Source organism: Choristoneura fumiferana, chromosome 16, assembly GCF_025370935.1.
Source record: "Choristoneura fumiferana chromosome 16, NRCan_CFum_1, whole genome shotgun sequence".
NCBI classification, from domain to species: Eukaryota; Metazoa; Arthropoda; class Insecta; order Lepidoptera; family Tortricidae; genus Choristoneura; species Choristoneura fumiferana.
The window spans coordinates 6893964-6915248 of record NC_133487.1 but is presented as its reverse complement, the minus strand read 5'-3'; the positions used below and the strand labels follow the sequence as shown (position 1 = coordinate 6915248).

At 37.8% G+C, this 21285-nt stretch overlaps 1 protein-coding gene across 1 annotated transcript in view; it reads left to right on the top strand.

The window, feature by feature from the left end:
- Kdm3 (Lysine demethylase 3) overlaps positions 1-21285 on the top strand; it is a 183832-nt gene that overhangs the window by 84447 nt on the left and 78100 nt on the right. Inside the window, 1 exon segment of the mRNA XM_074098901.1 lies at positions 3149-3263. Coding sequence (XP_073955002.1) covers positions 3149-3263 — 115 coding nt within the window.

The following is a 21285-nucleotide window of genomic DNA, read 5'->3' as shown; positions in this document are numbered from 1 at the left end:
ACTTGCCACGAACTTAGCAAGAGATGGCGCTGACGGTCACTTCTTCAGTTCATATCACTTCAAAGTTCAATATCTCAAAAACGGCTGAAACGATTTTGATGAAACATGTCTGAGAACGATCGCAAGAAACCCTGATTTCAAATAAAAAAAAAACTGCATTCAAAATGTTCCACCCGTTTAAGAAATACGGTGCCACAGATAGACACACAGACAGACAGACACACATAGCGGTCGAACTTATAACACCCCTCTTTTTGCGTCGGGGGTTACTGAAGTAAAAGTAACAAGGTTACAAAAGTGCATACCTACCTACGAGTATTATGTTTTAGAAGTAGATACTAAACGACACGTTTGCATTAGAAATATATATTGAAAAGGGTTAAACGACCTCTCCCCACATGCGCGCGATAGCACTGGGGGGAAGGCGGCATAAATGGATCGTTCGCTTTTATGTCAAACAGTGCGGTAAAATTACCGAATGCCACTTAAAAGAAGTTTCTGATGACTTTATTAAAAGGTTTTAAATTCTGCTTTGTCATTAAACCAAACTACTAGAAAGCCTCTTAATTAACTACTTATTTGTGGTTTGTTGGAAATGTTTCATTTATTAAATGGTGGATTGAAAATTAAACAAATTAATGTAGCGTAGGTAAGAAGTCACGGGCGTTGCAGCTAATTTTATGACTCAATAAAGGCAAAACCCTTTTTAAATCAGCAAAATATGCAACGTTTATGCTTGCATATACCTATTTCCAAGTCTTCCTTGTGTTAAATTGCGTGGTAAAACCGGGTTTGGTCGGCCACTCGCGCGTTGCGTAGGTCACGCGCCTTCCTCGTAGACTAATATACTCTCACTGCCAACTAGAGGAAAATTAAACAACAATAACTTCATACTAAGACAATTGTGTGAGGTCAGAATCAAAAAACAATGCCATGATGCAAAAAGGCTGAAGTGGCATTGGTGACAAATTAGACACGCGTGCATATGCTCGTCGCCTGTCTAATTAGTTTTTAATATTTTTGTTTTTGATTAATTACACATTTATCTATAAGGTATTTACACACTATACGGGCCAAGTTGCCTAAAACAAAAGGTTTATTTAGTTATAATTGTATTAGTCTATTTGGATGATATTGTGTTTACCTACACCTGCAGTATAATCTGCGTATTTATGTTTGTTACCATTACCATGCACATGATAATTAGGACGATTTCCTTAAGAAGTGTGTATTTTTAAATCAGATTTCAGGTTTCGTTATGAGAAATTGAACTTGCTGAACGATAATTTTCCAAATATTATTTTAATTACATTACATTGTACGTTGAATTAATCGTACGTCCATGAGAAAGATAAAAATGTATGCGATGGGATGCTATTAGGCCCATTCATTGTACCTAATTGACACCGTTTGATCAATCACTAAACAACAAAAGTACAAAAACAATAGGACAAAATGAGTATCAATAAATGTTAATGTAATGAATGAGTCACAGCTTTCGCCGGGCCCGTGCGATTCGAACGAAGTTTTAATTAACGTTTTAAACTTTCTATTCATACAGAAGTTTCAGCGGTGCGTGTTGTTTGTTTCAATTTCGTAATTTAATTGAAATTTTTCGAACTGTTCCATATTAAAAGATAACGCACATTTTTGCTTACATTATGGTGTTTACTTTACTTTACCCCTTATAACGGTCAATAGGTTTTATGGGTTTGTTTATCGGTGTTAAAATTGCCAATGCTAATAAATAATTGCTAATCGTGCTAATTTGCTCGTAAACAGTAACCTGGCTAAGCGCTCGCTTGATGTTAGCGTGTTGTTTGTCAATTTCCCGATGACGCAGCGCTGTCAAAGCACGGTGCCCGGCGTGCACATAAACAATTCAGTCGCGACCGCCGCCCGCCGGCGGCTTCCTATCTCCCCGCTCTCCCCACCCAGGGGACGCCCCCTGCCCCCGTATGCCCCATTTTTCACGAGTTCCCGTGTAGCATGTCGGCTGCCTCCAACCGACACCCACAATCCACAACCGAGTTTGTGTCACGCCTTTTCCGAGTAAAATGTTGTTATGACAACACGCGATCAGCTGATGTACAACGCTTGATTAATTAACATAACAAATAATTTTAACCTCGTTTGAATTTTAAAGTAACGTTAAACTTAAAACTACTGTAACAAAGAGCTTGTGGAAGCGTGAACGTTAAATTTTATATTCACTTGAGCGTATTCTTTTTGTTTGGAAGTATCTCTGAATTTTTGTCAAGTGTCTCCATCGAAAATGACAGCCTTTGTTTGAGAGTCAAATTTTATATTTCAACACTTTACTTAATAAATGTTCTTTTGAAATGTCTGTAGGTATTCTCTGCCGGCCATTCGTTTTTATTAGACGCTGCGCCTCGCCCTCTGATTCTACGATTTATTGAGCTCCTAAATTAGGTACTCTTGCCTAATTTACATTTCCTAATAATCCGCCGGAGACTGCTTGATATATTGCTTTAGAGAGACATTAGGTGGCTGATGATAATAAATCTATTTGATGGAGTCTATTAACAGTCTCAGTTTATCGTTATCGAATATCAATCAATATTAGTGCATAGCGAGCGGTCTAGTTCCGCCGAGTCACATCTGAGCGCTGGCGAGGTGCGGCGCTGACTCGGCGGTATGAGCGTTCTTGCTGAGTCCGGCATGAGTCAGCAGAGCCGGCATGAAATGGCATGAGGTATGACTCAACGAAATTTGGACTCGGGATCGCCGTCAGCCGAAATAAGTGGATTGCTCCTTCACAACTCAATGAATTCTTTATAAAGAGCGCTGTTATGTCATACTACAAACGATGTTGTAAACGCTAACTTTAAGCTTTATCATTAATGTTATTGGCTAGGAATCAATAGTTTGAATGCTTGCATTAAGCTTATTTCGTTTTCCGTCGCAAGAGCTGTACATAATTTCACTTCCTATGCACCTTCCTATGGCGTATAAAATTAAGTGCCATAGTACGAACAGTGTCGAAGTAAGACATCAATCGCGTATTTAAATATCGCCTTGGCCCTCGGTCTATGTTCATTATGAAGTATTTACTACCTTAAGTAGGTGTCTGGTGTTACACAGTTTTTTTACGAGATTTATTTATACTATGTTACGGTTGTTACAGAGGGTTGAGCGCGAGAGTGCGAAGAGTCCGGCCACGACGGGTGGCAGGAAGAAAGCCGCTGCGGTACGCAGCAACGGACAGATTGCGTCGGTCGAGCCTCCCCCGCAGCCTTCAGGTATTTATATTTACTTTGTTTCCGGCCAGAAATGTTTCAAGTAAACATACTGGCAAGATGAATAGAGGTGTCAATTTTTTTTCCATATATATAGGGCCTACAACTTGTTGCGTATTACTGAGATGTATCGCAAGTAATAATGTTCTATGTTTTATTTTTGTTAATTAAGGAGTAGGTATGTTTGAAGCAGGAAGTAAAACATGGAGCTAATTATGATTACGACAGACCAAATTGCAGTGCAGTGTAACACTAATGGAAGCTGACTTAAACTCTGTGCATTTTTCTCATATCTATTAAACAAAGCACATCTTCTACGTATTGACTTACTGAATTCTAAAATGAAATTTGATTTCAATACCATCGGAAACTAATTATAAATAGTATACTACCAATATGGAAATGTTTGGCACAGTTCATCGAGAACTTCTATTCGGTAAACTAATTCAAAACTATGCAGTTTGTGAAGTAAATAGTTTCGTTAGTTTCCTTTGTACGTCGGACTTGTGCACGTTTTATGGTAACGCGGCAGTTACCCCCGGGCACGATCCAGCTAGCGCTTAATAGGATGGGATTCGGCGCATTCAGGCGGACTGGCTTCACCCTACCTGTCTGTAATGCTAGATTGAATACGCTATTCACTAGGTTTTCGGTTAAATTAGTAAGAGTCTTCCTATATTAGAGTGTACAGGTCGATTCACAAGGGCTGGCACGAATGGATTGAACGACATTTTTTGTAGGAAAATGACAGATGCATGACATTTTTATATTTATGTGAATGAGGGCTATCGTTTTTTGTCTTTCTAGATGGCGCCACTGTTGCGTGAGGTTTTTAAGTGTGGCTTTCAGTCTGTTATTACGGGCGTGAAAACAAAGTTTACATTAAAATCATATTAATATACCTTAAAACCGTACCATAAAAATATCGAGCAACCACAGTGATGCGTAGTCCCGTTTTGTTCGGAAAAAAAAGGGAGGACAAAAGTTTCCGAAAGACAAAACTGTCTCAAAACACAGACATTCATTGTCCCGTAACGCATAATTTCTGTAATTGATTTCAGGTAATGCAAAATATTCACAAAATTATTCTAATTATAAATGAACCCGCGTAGCTCACCCAAAAACTATGAGATTTGACATTTCGTAGACCTCACGCTACACTAGCGCCTCTAGCGGCGAATTCATATGCGATAAGCCTTCATTGTTTTCAAATAGGTAACACACATATACTACTTTCATACGCTCATTCAATTATTTTTGCTCTTCTGAATCGACCTAGATACGTACGTTTTCTTTTAGCAGTGATTTAGCACGTCATTTCAATTGGGAATCTCCGTCGGTTTATTGCATTTTGTAATAAAAAAATTACATGTTCTAAATGAAAATCCTCTTTGTTGTTTTCAGACAATTGTCTTGAATTGTCTTGTTATCTGAGGACTTCAATAAACATTAAGCTGCTCTGCTGCTCTTTTGTCCGTCGTTGAGCAATGTGATACCAGCAGCATCCGCAAAACTTGTCCCGAAACAATTAACGTAGTTCACGGGGTCTTCAGCGCAGAATTAAATGCATCCTTACAAGGTCTTGGAGCGAGATACAAGAGAATTAAAGCGAGTAAAAAATTCTCAAAGCATCCCGACTGCTCCAGCTAAATGGCGCCATACTTTTCCATCATGAAATATCGTAGTTGTATTTTGTTCTGTGCTGCAACCGGAGCTTGCCAGAACTTGGCACAGCGCCACGATGGACGGGTTGAACATACGACCCTTATAAGAACTGGTTTGTTTACACGACACGGTTTTTAGCCTAGTTTATCAATCAGCTATATAATTTTATTTTTCTTTATAAATTTACATAGACGTCAATGTCACTAGATGTAAGGTATTATCTTAGAAACAATCTTTAATTAAACCTTGTGAATCCTAGAGTATATTAAAAATAACAAATCAATTGTAAGCAAATGCCGAATACTTATAAAAACTTTAACTATGTTTAAATAATTTCTAAAATCACAGAACTTTTGACTTTCATCCAAGTCTTAAACAACAATACTTAACTTACTAGAACCTAAAAGTATGTATAAATTAATGCAATCTCTCCTATAGCCTAATAAACCGCAGTAGGTTGACGCTCGTCTAATTAGCAGCAAGATAACGGTGTACCGTGAACTGAATGGTTCATATAAGTTGGCGTATTTAACATACGTAAGTATAACTACGTTCATGCCGGAAGCGTAGCTGAAATTTTTAAAAGGTTGACAATATAATGACCCGCAATCTTATATTGAGATTTCGTCATTCTTTGTAAGTCATTCTTCTCATTCAACTTCATGTCTTAGTCTGAAAAACCAGCAACTTTTACGAGTACAATAACAAATACATCGTCTGGTTTTGTCAAACCACATAGCGAACTAAAAAGTTGCCCAGTAACTGGAATAATCTTCATAATAGAAAATGCCATAACGTTTTCGCTTTGTAGAGCTACGAGTACATGTGACTGTGACAGCACTGAACTCAGAGGAACGCGCTCTGGCGATCAAAAAGACAATTTACATTTTATTTTCCTTACTGTCAACTACAAATTACAAAATCTTTATCCTGTGCTTGTCTTTACATACTTTTAAAATTGTATTCATATTTGAATGAAATTTGAAATCAAGTTACTTAACTGGATATCTGAGCTTATTTCTTCCATGTTAGTGGGATTTTTTATGCGTTTTAACATAATTTCGGTAGTAAAATCTTATTTAAAGCACATGCTACCTCGTTTACCTAATTCTGTATACCCGTTGATTAGTTTTCAAATAATTCCAATATTAATAAAGTCTGTTGCCGTGGGACCACCGTATTTACATAATAAAGCGGCGCGATTTCATATACTCATGCAGTAAGCAGTAAGGTTTGCATAATATTCTGAAACGACTCTATGCGGTTTCGTGCTCTCCGGAATACCGCAGCCAACTATGTAGGTACCTAATATTTGCTGCTGTAGTGTTTATCATTTATCAAACCGAATGATTTTCATTACTTTGCATATCTGAGTAGATGCAATTAGTCATTATCAAGTTTATACTGTCTGTAATTTAAAATACAAATACAAAAGTTTATTTCCGAAAATATTTAATTATTATTATTTCCGTCAAAGTTTGTAATTCTCAAACAAATACAGAGACAGAATTAAATACATATTGAAAATTCAAGGACGTAACATGTTCTAAGTAAGACATTGCATTAAAGCCAGTGTTATCATGTAAGCTGTAAAGTTTACCGTGAAATTGTTAATACATTCTGAGAGTAACAAACTTTGTATTGGCTGCAAAGTTGCGAACAAAGCGCGGATTCGGAACAAATATAGCTTGGATCGTTCCAACTTTGTTCACATTGTTGTTCATCGTTCGAAGTTTGCTCACTTTTGTGAACATTTCGCGACCTAGCCGTCGGCGTAAGGGGACCAACATTTGAATGTGAAACTAGCCAAGTTCCCAAGGTTGGCAGTAAGTTCACTCGCCGGCCACTTGGTAAACAATACCATTTTACATAATTGGAAACGTTTTGCTTGCAAATTAGTTATTAAAAGATTCCACATTATGGAGCAAGGTTCTATTTTTTACTATTCCGCAACCTTTGAAGTCTACAACAATAAAGTTTGGCTCGCCACGTGACTTCACTCGTTTAATAGGTTTCCTAGCGTAGGTATTTGATCGAAGTTCTCAGTTATTACAAAACAGGGCACCATTAAACCATGAAACTGAAAACTTTTCCATACCAGCAATAATGAGCCTATAGTAAGTTGGGCTGATTTATTTAGATGACAAAGCCGTTTCTCTAGGTCCAATTTTTCATACGACTAGTATAAAATTGTAATACACGGTATTTTCCGCACTATAAGTTTTCTTGGTCTCTATTATAGGGCCTCATATACGGTACGATTCGTCTGTACGATCGATCTGATGAAAATCATGACAATTTGTCGTAAAGAGCCATACACTGTCGATTCATCGATACATATTCAAGATTGTATGGGATTTTGTTGCGATCTCCGACATCGTCTTCGATTGAGTAAATCGTTACCGATATTGACATACACTGTACAGTCGATTCGTCATTTCGATCGGTCTGAAGCGACGGATCTTACAGACGAATCGTACCTCGTATGGGGCCCTTATGACGCGATGGTAGATAATCGTAGGTCTTGATGTAACTGGACCTCATTTTTTTACTAACAATAATATTTATTGAATAGCAAGAATAGCAATTTTAAAATCAAAATACACAGACAAAACAAGAAAATCAATATCCACCGTAAACCCATTAACCTCTGTAGCTGGGCACAAACGATATTCATTTTATAAGCGACACAAATTCTTTGACTCTTTGCTTATACTTAATCGTTAAGTATATAGTTAAATTAAACTCCAGTTTTCATTTACTTTCAGTGCCAGCGAACTAAAACACGGGGCTCGTGTCGCCCCCTGCTTTATGTTTGTGGCATTCAGGATATTCAATACTTCCGTGGCCAGATAGTTTACTGAACAATTTAATTTTGATTTTAATTGCTTTTGGCTTGTCGCTAACATTCGAGTGACAGGGGATAGGAATTTACTGTTAAATGCTGCGCATTTATACTGTGTTTGGTGGGTTAATGTTTTTTGAATACTTTTAGTGCCGATATCACGTGACATTACGTGATGGGGTTACATAAAAATGACCAAGAGCGGGTATAGTGCCTGTACTTTTTGTGATCAAATGCGGGTAGTTCGAAGGACTCGTGCTGCTAAGCAGACTTGACACCACACACTTCAGTCTACTCGTGACCACGGCCACGTAAACGTAAATTTTACTCGTCTGTTTTAGCGTGATAAGTCCCGTTTGTGTTATTTTGACTACGACTGAAAAAGCTTCGATGTCTAGCTCTATATATATTCCAATACACGTTATTATGGAAAATGTCATAACCTGACATGGTAATGCTCAATAGATGACACCCTGCTGTCACCTCTCTTGCTTATGCCATAAAATTAAAGATGACGACTACTGGGATTTTCACCTTCCATATATCAGTATCAAATGTATGCAGGAATAGGTAATTTTATATGTAGAGTGGGTAACATTTTGTGCCGCAGAGTATCAATCTCTTGTCATTGTATTGAATGTTTCATTACGTTTTCACTGCGATCGCAAAAGAAAAACAACAAGCTGCATGCGGCTATTTATTAGCATATTTTAGCAATGCATCTAACAGCTAGGTGTTCGAATGCACAGAGTGCCTGTGCACTCGCATCGTATCGACACGTTTAACGAACATGCAAAGTTATGCAAACTGCGACGCGGCGCGCACGCAAAATTTGTGACGGGCCCGCTGCCAGAATGCAGATTACTTTGTTACAGTACATCAAGATAGGGTACATAAATCTCCTATACATGTAATATAACAACGATATGAGAGAGTATTTACGACCGCTGAAATAACTTATTGAAGCCAATAGCGTATCGATTTCGTGGAGTACGGAATGTTGATTAATTTACCCAACTCACGGCAAGTACAGTGAAATGTGCTCTTCAAAATTAAAGGGAATTTACGCTTTTAAGAACTATTAATTATTGGGTCTTAAATTAATAATATATTGTTTATTTTTATTATCTCGACGTTTGGGACATATATCTAATACGTTTTTCGAACTAAACGCATATATGCGCCCTGTTTACATTATTCAAGTAAAATCATTCTAATAAATACCATGACACTGCGGTGCTCATCGACCTCGTGTAACTCGTTAGGATTTTGACCCCGCAACATATCCGGCTACTGGACAGATTTTACTGGATTCATGTAAACAGGTCTTAGGGCCAGTACAAACGAATTGCATTCCAACTGCAACGTAACTGCCAACTGTCGACTGCCCATACATTTGTCATTGCAGTTCCATTGCAGTCGGCACAACTGCACGCTCTCTGCAATAAAAATGTATGAGCAGTCGGCAGTTGTGGTTACGTTGTAGTGGAATGCAGTCCGTCTGCACTGGCCCTAAGTAAAACTGACCACAGTTACAATAGCTATCAGACGCGGGACCCAGACGAAGTCGCGGGCTTACATTTAGTTAAGCAATTAAGTATGTAAAACTGTAACGATACATAAAACATTAAGGAAACATTATTTATTGTAAATGCGGTACGTGTTAAAGGAAGCGGGGCGCCCATTAAGACACATTATGCCCCTTTATCATACTTTACCTCCCCCACTGCCCTTGTAAAGTCGGAATAAAAATAACAGTTAAATTTGCATGCCTGCGGCACGCGACGAGGGTGGGGCAGTGGTGACACGACAGGCACGTTCCAGGGTGGCCCTTTATTCGTGGAATGCATTGCCGTGTTGCAAAAGTGCCGAATTTCACAGACAAATAGACTTTAACGCCCGCAGCGGCGTTGATTGTACAAATATTGCATGCTCTTGAAACTGAAAAGACAGAATAGAATAGACCAATCACATTTAGGACCGGTTTTTGGTACCACATAAATCAACTAATGAGTGGTGAATCAGGCCCTTAGTCTGATACCACTCTCTCCGCTCCGGAAGCTCATCTTTTTGTCATAGCAACCCCAAGCTGCAATGTAGGTTTTCTATTATACTCGTAACGTAATAACTGCTAATAATACTAGTAAGAGGATTCCACTTCCGTTCCGTTCTGAGATCTGTGGTCTTTACACTATATTTCCAACCTCTGCATATGTTGCTGAACTTATTCTAAACTTAAGTTCCAACTCTGCGCTCACTGAGTTCTGCATACTTAATTAGAAATTTTCCCATTTTTTTCATTACATTGACCGTAAACCGCGAATCAAGAAATTAAACGAACGCACTATTAAGCACGCGCTTTATAACGCGTGTCCTCGCTAAACATTATTACGATAAATAATGTAGCAATAGCAAGTCATATGAGTCAGCCATCTTTGTTTATGTACTACAAAGGCTGTGTGAACAGTGAAACGGAACCGTGATGAAGTACTCGGGCGCACGACAGCGCATCCGCCCGCCATTAAGTGAAGGTCACTGACACGCCACGTGAATCACACATCACACACCATCAACCAACTTAATTAGAAAACTTTTGTGCTATCATTGTTTTGTTTTAATAATGACGCTGTACGGAGTACGCCCACCTGCGGTTGTTTTAAAAGCTGCTTCGAAGAACTAGACTATTATGTAACGTTTTAAACTTTCGTGATTCTCACTCATAGTCAAAATACCATATACGGGACTTATCACGCTATTTTCAGTCTACTCGTGACCACGGCAACTGTAACGTTGCCGAAACGTCGAGGTAAATATTACTTGTGTAAAAATAGCGTGATAAGTCCCGTATATGGTATTTTGACTAGATTATTATGATTTTATAATCTGACTTTACCGGCTCCTATTTTTTTTCTAGAGTTATTTTCTAAGCGCTTTTTTATTTCATGTGCGTGATGCATTTCAGTGTTATTTTGCCAAATGAACCGATTCGTTTGAATGCTTTGACTGAAAAGGAGCGCTGTGGTGTAAAATGCGGGACTCATCAATAGGCCCATTGCCCTTTTCGCGTTGAATCGACCGTTATGGAAGATTTATGGGGGCAATGTAATTAAGACTTCATTTTATTACCTATTTGATTTACGATACCTGCATGTCGAAGTCCTTATACTATGTATTATTGTTTCTATGTATTTGGGAACTTTCTGCTATTTTAAGGTCACCCGGCAAACCTCCTTTAATATCACCTTCCTTTTCCTGTCAAGTTAGTGATGTTGTTATTGTAAGTTGGCGGGTGGGCGGTTTTCCCCCCTCCGCTACTGTTACCGGTTATTACTTCCTCCCTATTCTCAGAAATAACATTGTCAATGCCTTTGCTGTTGACATAACATTTCATTTATGTATGATTTAGTTCCAAATCCGCGTGCCAATAACGGTTATGAGGATGCTCAATAAAGACCGATGTGTGTCACAAGATTAGTGCCCTACTTGATTAAACGACATAGCGTAATTACAGTATGATTGCGGGCATTGTGCGGGTGCTGATTGCTGGCACTACACGCCACCAGTTTAATGCACATTAGGAGCGTAAGATTACGAACAATGGTCGGGGGAAATCGACACCGCGAAACGTGAGCACGGCACCTTCATAATGTAATAAATCGCTGCGTTCGCGTCACGTCGTTACGTAAAGAACAATGGCCGGCTGGGAACGCGGCCGTGAACGCCGCCAGAATACGCGGCTCGGATCTATTCTGTTTACTTATTCATAGCGCTGCTCTGCGCAGTCGTCTCCATTTTATACAATATCGTTGTGGAATTGCAAATGGCCGGCAGTACCGTTTCCGTCCTCGGCGCGCTGCATAAACAACGATTTGCATATTTTCGACTGGCCATGTTTAGCGTGTGAAAGAGTATGCTGAATTCGATATTTAAAATTAATGCGTTCGTTTTCACTAATGAGATCTGGGATCTGGGCAATTAGAATATTTTTTCGGTAATAAAATGGTTTTTAACTGCCGTATTAGCATAGCAGTCGTATAACACTAGTCATTAAAATTATACGTATGTTCTGTAACATTTAATTGAATGTTTTTATGGCCCGGCCTGACGGGCAGTTGTTAAAATGCTAAAGTACCCAGCTGGTATCTATACAAGCGCACTTGCATCGGTATTACGTTTGTACAAGTACTTTCACCCCACTGAACCGTTATGCATCTTCCATTTCAGTCTTACCGATAACGCGATCTCTCGAGTTTCTCCTCAAGCTAAAGTTATTCACCTAGGCCTTATGGCTTCTTAAGATTTTATACGTCGTTAATAATTAACGAACACCGAGAGCTTTATTCACAAGTTTATTGTTAAATGCATAGATAAGTTGATACTAAAGAGATGTTTCCGAGTATTTAGACAGAGTTCAGTATTCGATTTAACCTTACATTACCTATAGTTTAAAGTTGTTGTAAATACTTTGCCTGGCTGTATCGATACAATTATCTTTTCTAAGAAAAGAATGTCATCAAGGTTTCTAGAGCACACATTATTGGAGTGACACAAGAAAAGGAATCCATTATACCTCTAACACCAATTACATAAAGGGCTGGTTGACACTTTGTATTAGTCGCCACACGTTCACGTTGTATTTTCTACTATATAGACCAGCGAACAATTTTCTCTCGCCTAGCGACTCGAATGCATTCTTCTCGCAATTATCGTCCCAATGTTAAATTACTAGCCTCGCTCCGTTATGACTTCGATCTGACCTCGTATGTATGTACAGCATTCTCATTCCTGTGACCGGTTTCGAAGCTGCCCATAAAATACGGGTAGGGAGTCCACTCCCTATCGGGGCGATCTCCGCACACGTCCGTAATCGCCGCATGCAGACTGATTCATGGTGCCCTTAAAGGGAATTTCGCTGTCGAATCTTAATCGCTTTCTGGAGGAATTTATCACAACCCTTTCCTAGAACCTGTTTTCCCTGCGTGTAACTATGTTAACGACGTACGTAAATATGGCTTGTAGTTTTGTTTAAGAGCGCCGCTAGGGGACTATTGTGGGCAAGTTGGAGACTCTACATAAGTTTAAAACTCTTGCAGACTTTGTTCATTAATGTTCTACTACTGAACTTGTTTAACGGCGTACTTATGAAATAATAGTGTTGTTTTATTTAGACTAGGACCATTGTAATATGATAATTATGTACAGCCTAATAAAGGAGTCTTATTTGCATAATTGCTTAGAAGAAGCACAAATTTTCATTATTCAAAAGGGTACGTACAACTCTGCTTTAGTTATCAAATCCAACACTCGCTATGATTACTAGTTATATTTCTCTTTAGGTGATAGGTGAGGATGTTCTTAATTTTTAACGCATTAAAATGCAGTTATCTATTTTAGGAATGCAAATGTACTTATTGACTCTAGGGTTTATATTTGTCATTCTGAGTGGGTCAGCGAGTTAATTCTAAGATGGCGGCGGTTACGTCACGATGCGCAGACGCTGATTGACACTCGTGGCCTTTGTGCTCTGCTGTAACGGATGACACGCCGAATTGTAGGGGCTTACTCTTAATTTGTGACATAAAGTAATGATATCGTACTTGATTAAGTATACATTAGTTTGATCGTGTTTAGAGCATAATATTATTTTATTTCTTATGCGCTCGAAGTTCGTATTTATGATGAATACATGTAGGCAACACATAGACGTAAAAAAGTGGCTCTATATGCTCTCGTGCATAAAGTAAAATCTTGTCTAAAACCAAGGCAATCAGGCGCCAACAATACCTAATACATACATTATTTAATTCAATTAAACGGGTGATTCTTGTATATTTACTAAAATTAAGATGATCTTGGAAACGGCTCTGACAATTTCGATGAATTTTTTTCAAGTATGGGATAGTGGGTTTTGGGGGCCTAATTTGATCTTATCTCTGGGACAAGGCGCGGCGTGTATTTGAGTTTTACCCGGAACGAAACTCAGTCGCCCAGGTACTGACTGATACAAAATAATCACCTTATTCAAATTGTAGCTAAGGGACAGAAGAGACAAAGTGAAAGTTTATTGTTGTTCACGATCTTTTCTGTGCACCCCAGCCCGCAGTTTCACAAAATCCCAATAAATAAAAAATAGATCACGCTGTCATTGGTATTCGTATATTATTATCCTAGTTTTTACAGTTTGCTTTGTAATCCATGTTTTGCAAAATATAAATTGCAAGCATGTCCAATACAATCGCTCATATTGTTAAGGTAATTCGTTAGTAATAATTTTGTGATATTTTACGGTTTACCATTTAGTCAGTATTGACTAAGCATCGGTCACGGTAAATGCAACAATAAACGGCCCACTGACCACTCACCATTGTTATTCATTCTAACCAAATTACATTAGACGTATCAAATTTACACAACACATTGTAACACAATCTGTTTATTAGCATTCACGTCGTTTCGTTTGATGATGTAAAAATGAAACGTGTCACACTTAAATGACGTTCTGTGTATAATTTGAGAAGCATAAAATTGCTGCTTGGTTCGGGCCAAAGATCAGGTTGTATTTGATAACTGTAAAATAAAATCAATTCAAATAAGAATAAGAATGGTTTATTGGCTGATAAAATAGATAGACATACAGAAACACTGAAATATACACGTATACAGATCGTTTTTTTTTCTAGATTATCAATTCGAAATGGCGACAAACACGATCCAGAAAACTTAACTTTGCAGCATCTGCACACTAATCACTTATCCAATGGAATGATGGCTTTATGGTATATTTACAAAAACTCAAGTTATAGACTTTGCATTTACGGTTTGATATAATAATATCTTTTAATCACTTTGTTGTATAATCCTCAAAAAGTAAAAAAAAAGTATCAATATTCTGTTGGTTGAGCGGAATGATAAAGATACTAGAGAAAGAGAACTTTCAACAGAAACTTAAGAGAAGAAAAGATCCCCATGAAACAATAGTTAAATGAAATCGGTAATAAAAATTATTACACGAACATACAGTTGTAGAAGAACATGAAACACCGCAACGGCATTTTAGGTATACGTATAGATGCGATTATGAATGGCAATCTTGCAAGACGATAAACAATAACCGATTATGAACCGGTATCACGCGACGCTTTATCAGGAGACTCGATTATAGGCTTCAATTGTCTTATCTAAAATGATCTAATACTAACCAAATTTAATAGTAATAATTAGAGACCGGATTTTGCATTTGCATATTAAGCCCATTTCGTAAAATTTTACGTTGATGTATATTTTAGCTACATGTAGTGAAGATATTTTTACTGTAAGTATATATTTTTACCTTGTTTGTCAGAAACGATGGGCGCTACTGCTAAGCTAACATAGTTAAGAATAAGCTAAGTTATACCACAGAATAACTAATAGTACTGTTATACTACTAACATACTCTTTGCAAATCCGGTCTCTACTGATGATAAAATATCACTATTAAGCCTGGTGAAAAATTTACTATGCTTGAAGTTAGTTACGTACCCAATGCGAAGTAATAATGTGGATAAATAAATGAGGCGATTGTTATATTCCAGGTTATATAACTTATTACTTGTTAAAGTGATTTATTATATCGCATCGTTAATGTCCAATCCGACAATTCACATACCTACACTGTAAAGTTTATTTAAAACTGTTACGTAATGTTTGCCTTTAAATACTGCATGGTCACAGCGTTAACTAAGTAAAGAATTCAAATAAAATTACCATAATGTAAGCGTTGGTCGTAACCGTATTTGGTTAATGATTGCTGCGATTTAATAAATAATTCATGTAATAAATATTCACGAATCTTATTGACCGTATTTAAATAACACTATGATGTAAAAAAACATTTGTTTTTTAATCACAATGTCTGTATTTCTGTTTATTTAGGTACCTGTCCTAAGTAAACATTATTTGTAAATTAAATACCTTACGTTTTAAAGCTTTATGACTCTACGTAACCTACAAATGTACTTATTTAATCAAAAGTGATGTATTCTTAATAGGTAAGTACCTATCTATAAAGATTTGAAATGAGTAATGTATCAATCTACGATATTTAAATCGGAAATAAGACCAATAAGATTAAAAAGAAACAGAAAGACTACATAGGAACTAGGTCATAGAGAATAGATGAAAACATTTACTGATGCACGTCCCACAAAATGGCCGCCATGCGAGGCGGTAATGGCAGCCGGCCTTGGGCCGAGCTGGCAATCAATTTATTATTCAATCTCATGTCGCGAATTGGTCCGAGGTCCAACGGCCGTTGACCCTTCCGTTCCACTCCACTGGTTAACGCAGCTCTGCCTGTATACCGATAGATTATGTTACACAACGTCGGTATGTTATTTTATAGCGTCTATTACGATAATTTCTATCAATTAAAAACTGACTTTCCAGTTCTGAAATTGCTTCTTTTGTCTGTTAATCGCTTAAAGCCTTCGAAAAATAAATCCACAAAAGGTCGCGGTAATTGAAAAGGGAACACTTGCGCGAGCAGCATCTGAATAAGGCCGGCGCGGGCGCGGGCCGCGGTCCCGTCTACATAAATCCAACACAGTCCGTTATGTCCTCTCGAGAGAACAATGGCTGGTTCGCGCTACTCGCCTAATGAGAAATTGTTTGTTTTTCAACTTCACACAATGGTAACTGCTGCTTTCATTATTACCTCCTCTACCATTCCCGATTTAAAATGTGATAATAATCTTCGACGTCGTCTTCAACTCTTCATTGTTTTCGCTAACGGGGCTCCTATTCAATATTCATACTTCCTTGTGATTCATCATGGGAATATACAAGAGTTTTAACCGACTCTACTACAAATTATTGAGACATCTACCGTAAATAACTATCTATCACTGGAGGCTCTGTGTGCTGTAGTCGCGTCGTCGCGAGCTTTTCGAAATGGCTGAAACATTTTTCAGTCTTCAATTCCAATAGCTCCGCCATTTTGAAAAATCGACAGACCTCACATTTCACAAGAATCCGTTGAGCAAAGTTACCTGTATATAGAAGAGCCTTTAGATAATACGGTACCTAGGTACTTTAAGAAAAGTTTAAGTGTGACATTTCCACTATTCTAAGCAATACCTATTATTTATTTAGTAATTTGAATAAATAATAACGATGTATCATAAACGTGCTAAAGATGAATACCCACATGATGATTTAACGTACATATAATATGAATATTATACCTACGACTTAAAAATAGCCCATTTGAAATCCATCTACAGATCAATAAGCATTACAAGTCGATGTTATAACATCAAAAAGTTAAATTAAGAGTCGTTTGTAGACCGGGCTACCTACAGATCAATAAGCATTACAATTTGATGTTATAACATCAAAAAGTTAAATAAAGAGTCGTTTGTTGACCGGTTTATAATTGAGCCGGCAACGACGGTCTACGCCGACCTTGATTGAAGGCTCATTAGCTGCGACGGCCGCAAGTCGCGGAGCCAAGACAGCCAATGAACCGGTCGCAGTCGTGACTTCATGATATATGCTTTAACAAAGCGTTTTTTCTCCCGAACCGGTTCCCCGCGCTCGGCTCGTTTTTTGTTGCGCTACCTGGATGCCGCGTAAAAAATATAGTGTCAGCTTTTTTTTTCGTTGTAAGAATAATATTGAGCATTCCTTTTGTGGCACATGCGGACGTGGGCTGTGCCTAGGAACGTGACGAGCTAGCTCTGTGGCTTCATTATATTAATGGAGCCGACCGGATGAATACAAAGATGGGGCCTTTAAACTTCGTGTAGGATACGTGTTCACGTATATACGTGGCGTGAAATTGGATTTGTGGATATGAGTTATCCTCCGCGTATGTGAGTGGAAGGGTCTAATGGATTTGTCACCGTTTTATCATTTTCATTTGAATTCGGCTTTTTCCATCAAAACCTTAAGATTGTACTTAGTTTATAGAGAGTACCACTAAGCATTTACTAAATCCTGATCTGATGTATTGTCGACAATCATTTGCATTAAATATCAGACAGAACGACGCAATGGATCACTTTAAAAATATACCAATTCTTCAATAAAAGAAAAATAAAGATAACGATATAATTTATTCATTATCGCTATGCCTCGCATCGAATATAAACAGTGAGTGAATAACGTTAATGATTTATTGATGACACGTTTCGTCCTCCTCATTGTTTACTCAAATCGCTGCGTAGAGGATATTCGAGCGACCTTTACTTGACATTGGAGCCGGGCCGCTTGTTCGCCCCAATCCGTTTTTGTTGCACTTTTTCTGCTAAAATTTATGTACCAGCCAACTTAATGCTCTAAAGCATATTGTGTACACCACCTGCCGCGGTCGTTCCCGCTTGGAAAAAACTCCCCTCGCAACAAGAAATCGACCAAGTTATTCTTATTATTATAATTATGGGCCACAACGCATTTCGGGCATGGCTTTTTGTTGTCATACAAAAAATTGCCTATTCTTTTGGAACCGGCATTCTTCGGCTTAAACATGGCCCCTACATGTACCTACCTGTATTTTTTCTAGAGATCAGAAAAAATGTAAACAATTCGTTCCCCGGTAGGATCGGGGGGTAGGTATGTCTGCGAGATTGATCTTTTGTGTTATCCACGGTCTTACCGGAACAGGGCAGACGCAATGGGCGATAATTTTACTCATATCATATACTGTTCTTTCTTCTTACTTCTTCTTCTTGCCTTTATTTTCTAGTTGACAAGATCTTTTAGCTATTGGACTGTGTTGCTGTTACCAAATTAGCTCTCTGTCAGTGAGCTCTACATCTATGTATGTGTGTCGCAAATGCAAGAAGAATTTCTGATTATCAAGTCACCAAATGTTCAAACTGTCTTTCAAAATATGTAGTTTATACCTACCTGCCTACCTGCTTGTTGTGAAAGAGAGTGTTACGCTAAAGGTCGCGATATTCTGACGCGAGCCGTCAAATCAGTTGCCAAGTTGCCAAACACTGCACGCTAAATGTTTACGTTCCGAGAATGCTCAAGTCATTAGCAAAACAACGCACGTCCCACGTTTGGGTAAACTCATTCAATTTGGTTATTAGCACATGAGTGAATTCAAGGAATTTTTGGTGTCGCTTGCCAATAACAAAAACACCTGCTAGATTTAAATAGTGACTAGAAACAGTACCTAGCTGTAGTAATTACCCTATTATACCTATCTTTGCCAAATTTCAAGCCAATGGGACTATAAAAGTGACAACTTGCATACAATGACTTAGATAGTACCTATAGGTAAGCACTACATATGAACATTACAAGTTAAATCACAATAAGTAAGAATACAACGAAAGCTTGTAAAAACAGTAACAGATCTCGGAGAGAAATAAACTGACAAGTCGTGGAAGTAATTAAATATGCTGCTACGCGACAAAGCCATATGAATGAATGTGATGTTTGTTTAGCCAAGGGTTTAAGTTTAAAGCAGCTGTCTGGTTGCGGTTCCCGGAATGTCCTGAGTGTGAGCGTGTCAAGTGTCGTCGCGGTCGAACCAGTGTCATCGCTAATGGAACGGAAGTCTCTCGAGTCGATACGTCTCATGTTGACACTAGTGGCTTCAGGCAGGTTAAAAAAAAGCAAGCTAACTTATTCCTTGTTTGAATCTTAATGGTTTCTTGTTAAGATTCATGTCAGTTTACCTCCGCAGCACTAATATTTAATACGCTGAATATTTCGCTCATCTTCAACAGAACATCGACACAATTGCTTTGTGACGATTACATAAAAAAAGTTATTTAAAGATATCAAACCGTAAAGGCTATAGTCGGGTTTCCATAGTCAGTCGGCTCTTACATCAAATGGGCTTGGTTTTTTTTGTGATTACCTCTTAAAGTGAAGAATATTTATGCTGAGTATAAACATCCTACTTGTGACAGTATTTGACTTATGATTTTTTTAAAGATTTCTTTTAACCTGTCCTCTCCCAGAGGCACAAATTTGTGCCGAAATTCCTTTGATCCTGTTATCCTGGGAGATGACAGATTAATGTATTTTTTCGGGATGTATTCAAGCGATTTGTTTTAAATTTTGAAATTATGTTCTTTATATAGATTTGCATCGCCACCCTAAAAACGAAAACTAATCATATAAAAAAAAGAAAGAAAAAAGGCCATTTAAAAAAATCACATTTTTTTTACTCGACTGCAAAGAGAGGTATTATTTATGTGGTTGTGAAGTATTGACACCTCTAGATTTTTTTTTTCAGAATAGACCATTATATTGGCCTACTACTTGCCTCAATATCAAAATTTTCCAGGCGGTAACTTCCTATCAAAAATCAGCAATATGTGTGGCCAAGTTCTGTATTCAATCCGTGTTCTTCAGTGTCGTATGTCGTAAACTGTTGTTGTTATAAGTTGTCATTAGCATTTTACTCATATAAATACGACAAACTGATTAGAAAACTCAATCACAATAGTTAGAGGAGTTTGTACATATACAACATCAAAGCAACACCGTTTGAATACACATATTGCTGATTTTTGATAGGAAGTAACGCCTGGCAAAGCTTGATACTCGTATTTAGGCAAGTACGTAGTAGGCCAATATATGCTCTGTTCTGAGAAACCCGACTTTAAAATGTAAAACTTGTTTTCTTGTAAATATGTTTTCCTTTTAGATTAGATTGAAAAAAAAAGCACCTAAAGTTCCAAAGTTCACGTTCTATTATAAAGTTGTTGAACAAATCAGGCGGAAATATTTTCCTCACAATCAAAGCCGCTCAAAGAAAAAAGAAGTTTCTCAATCACGTGAAATATAACAGGCGGTTGTCAAAGAAGTTGTAAGCGGAGATAAATCTCAGTTTAGTTAGATATTGCTCGCAACTCCTGCGAAGTGCGCAAACTTCGTGAAGGAATGCCCAAGTTTTAATGCCCTCTTCCCGCTCGGTTCTCATATCGGGCGAGGCGAAACGGAACTTCCCCTGCTTACTGTGTAAAGGAAAAAATGCTCACGTACACTTTGGTGCAGTCAAATTATTCTTTCATAAGTATTTTTCTTTTAAAAACTTTATTACTCTGATAAGCATTCGAACTTCATTGACCTTTAGACTTTACAAACATGTTTTCATATCTGTTTTATAAAGGCATAATTATAAATCAAGATCGTATACCGTTCCACTTAAAACGTCGAGCTGTTTTGACTCAGCACATGACCTTTGCTTTATCAAGAATGTTGTGTTGATACCTGACACCCGCACAGCTGGACAAACTTACTTATTAATAAGCAGACGAAAAACGTTTTAACCATTAATATGTAAATTTACGTCTTTATTTTCCTTTTACATGTGTAGGAGTAGGACGAACAGGTTATTTGGGTGATTTCGGTCGATTGAAGTACCTAATCTGGAATTTGTTTTTAGAGCTACAAACATGTTATTTCCATTGATTACGTAATGTGTTTCTTAATTCCATGTGTACATATTAGTACAGTAACCCCCTGTTTCACCATGCATTGAATATATTTATCCATCAAATGAAATAA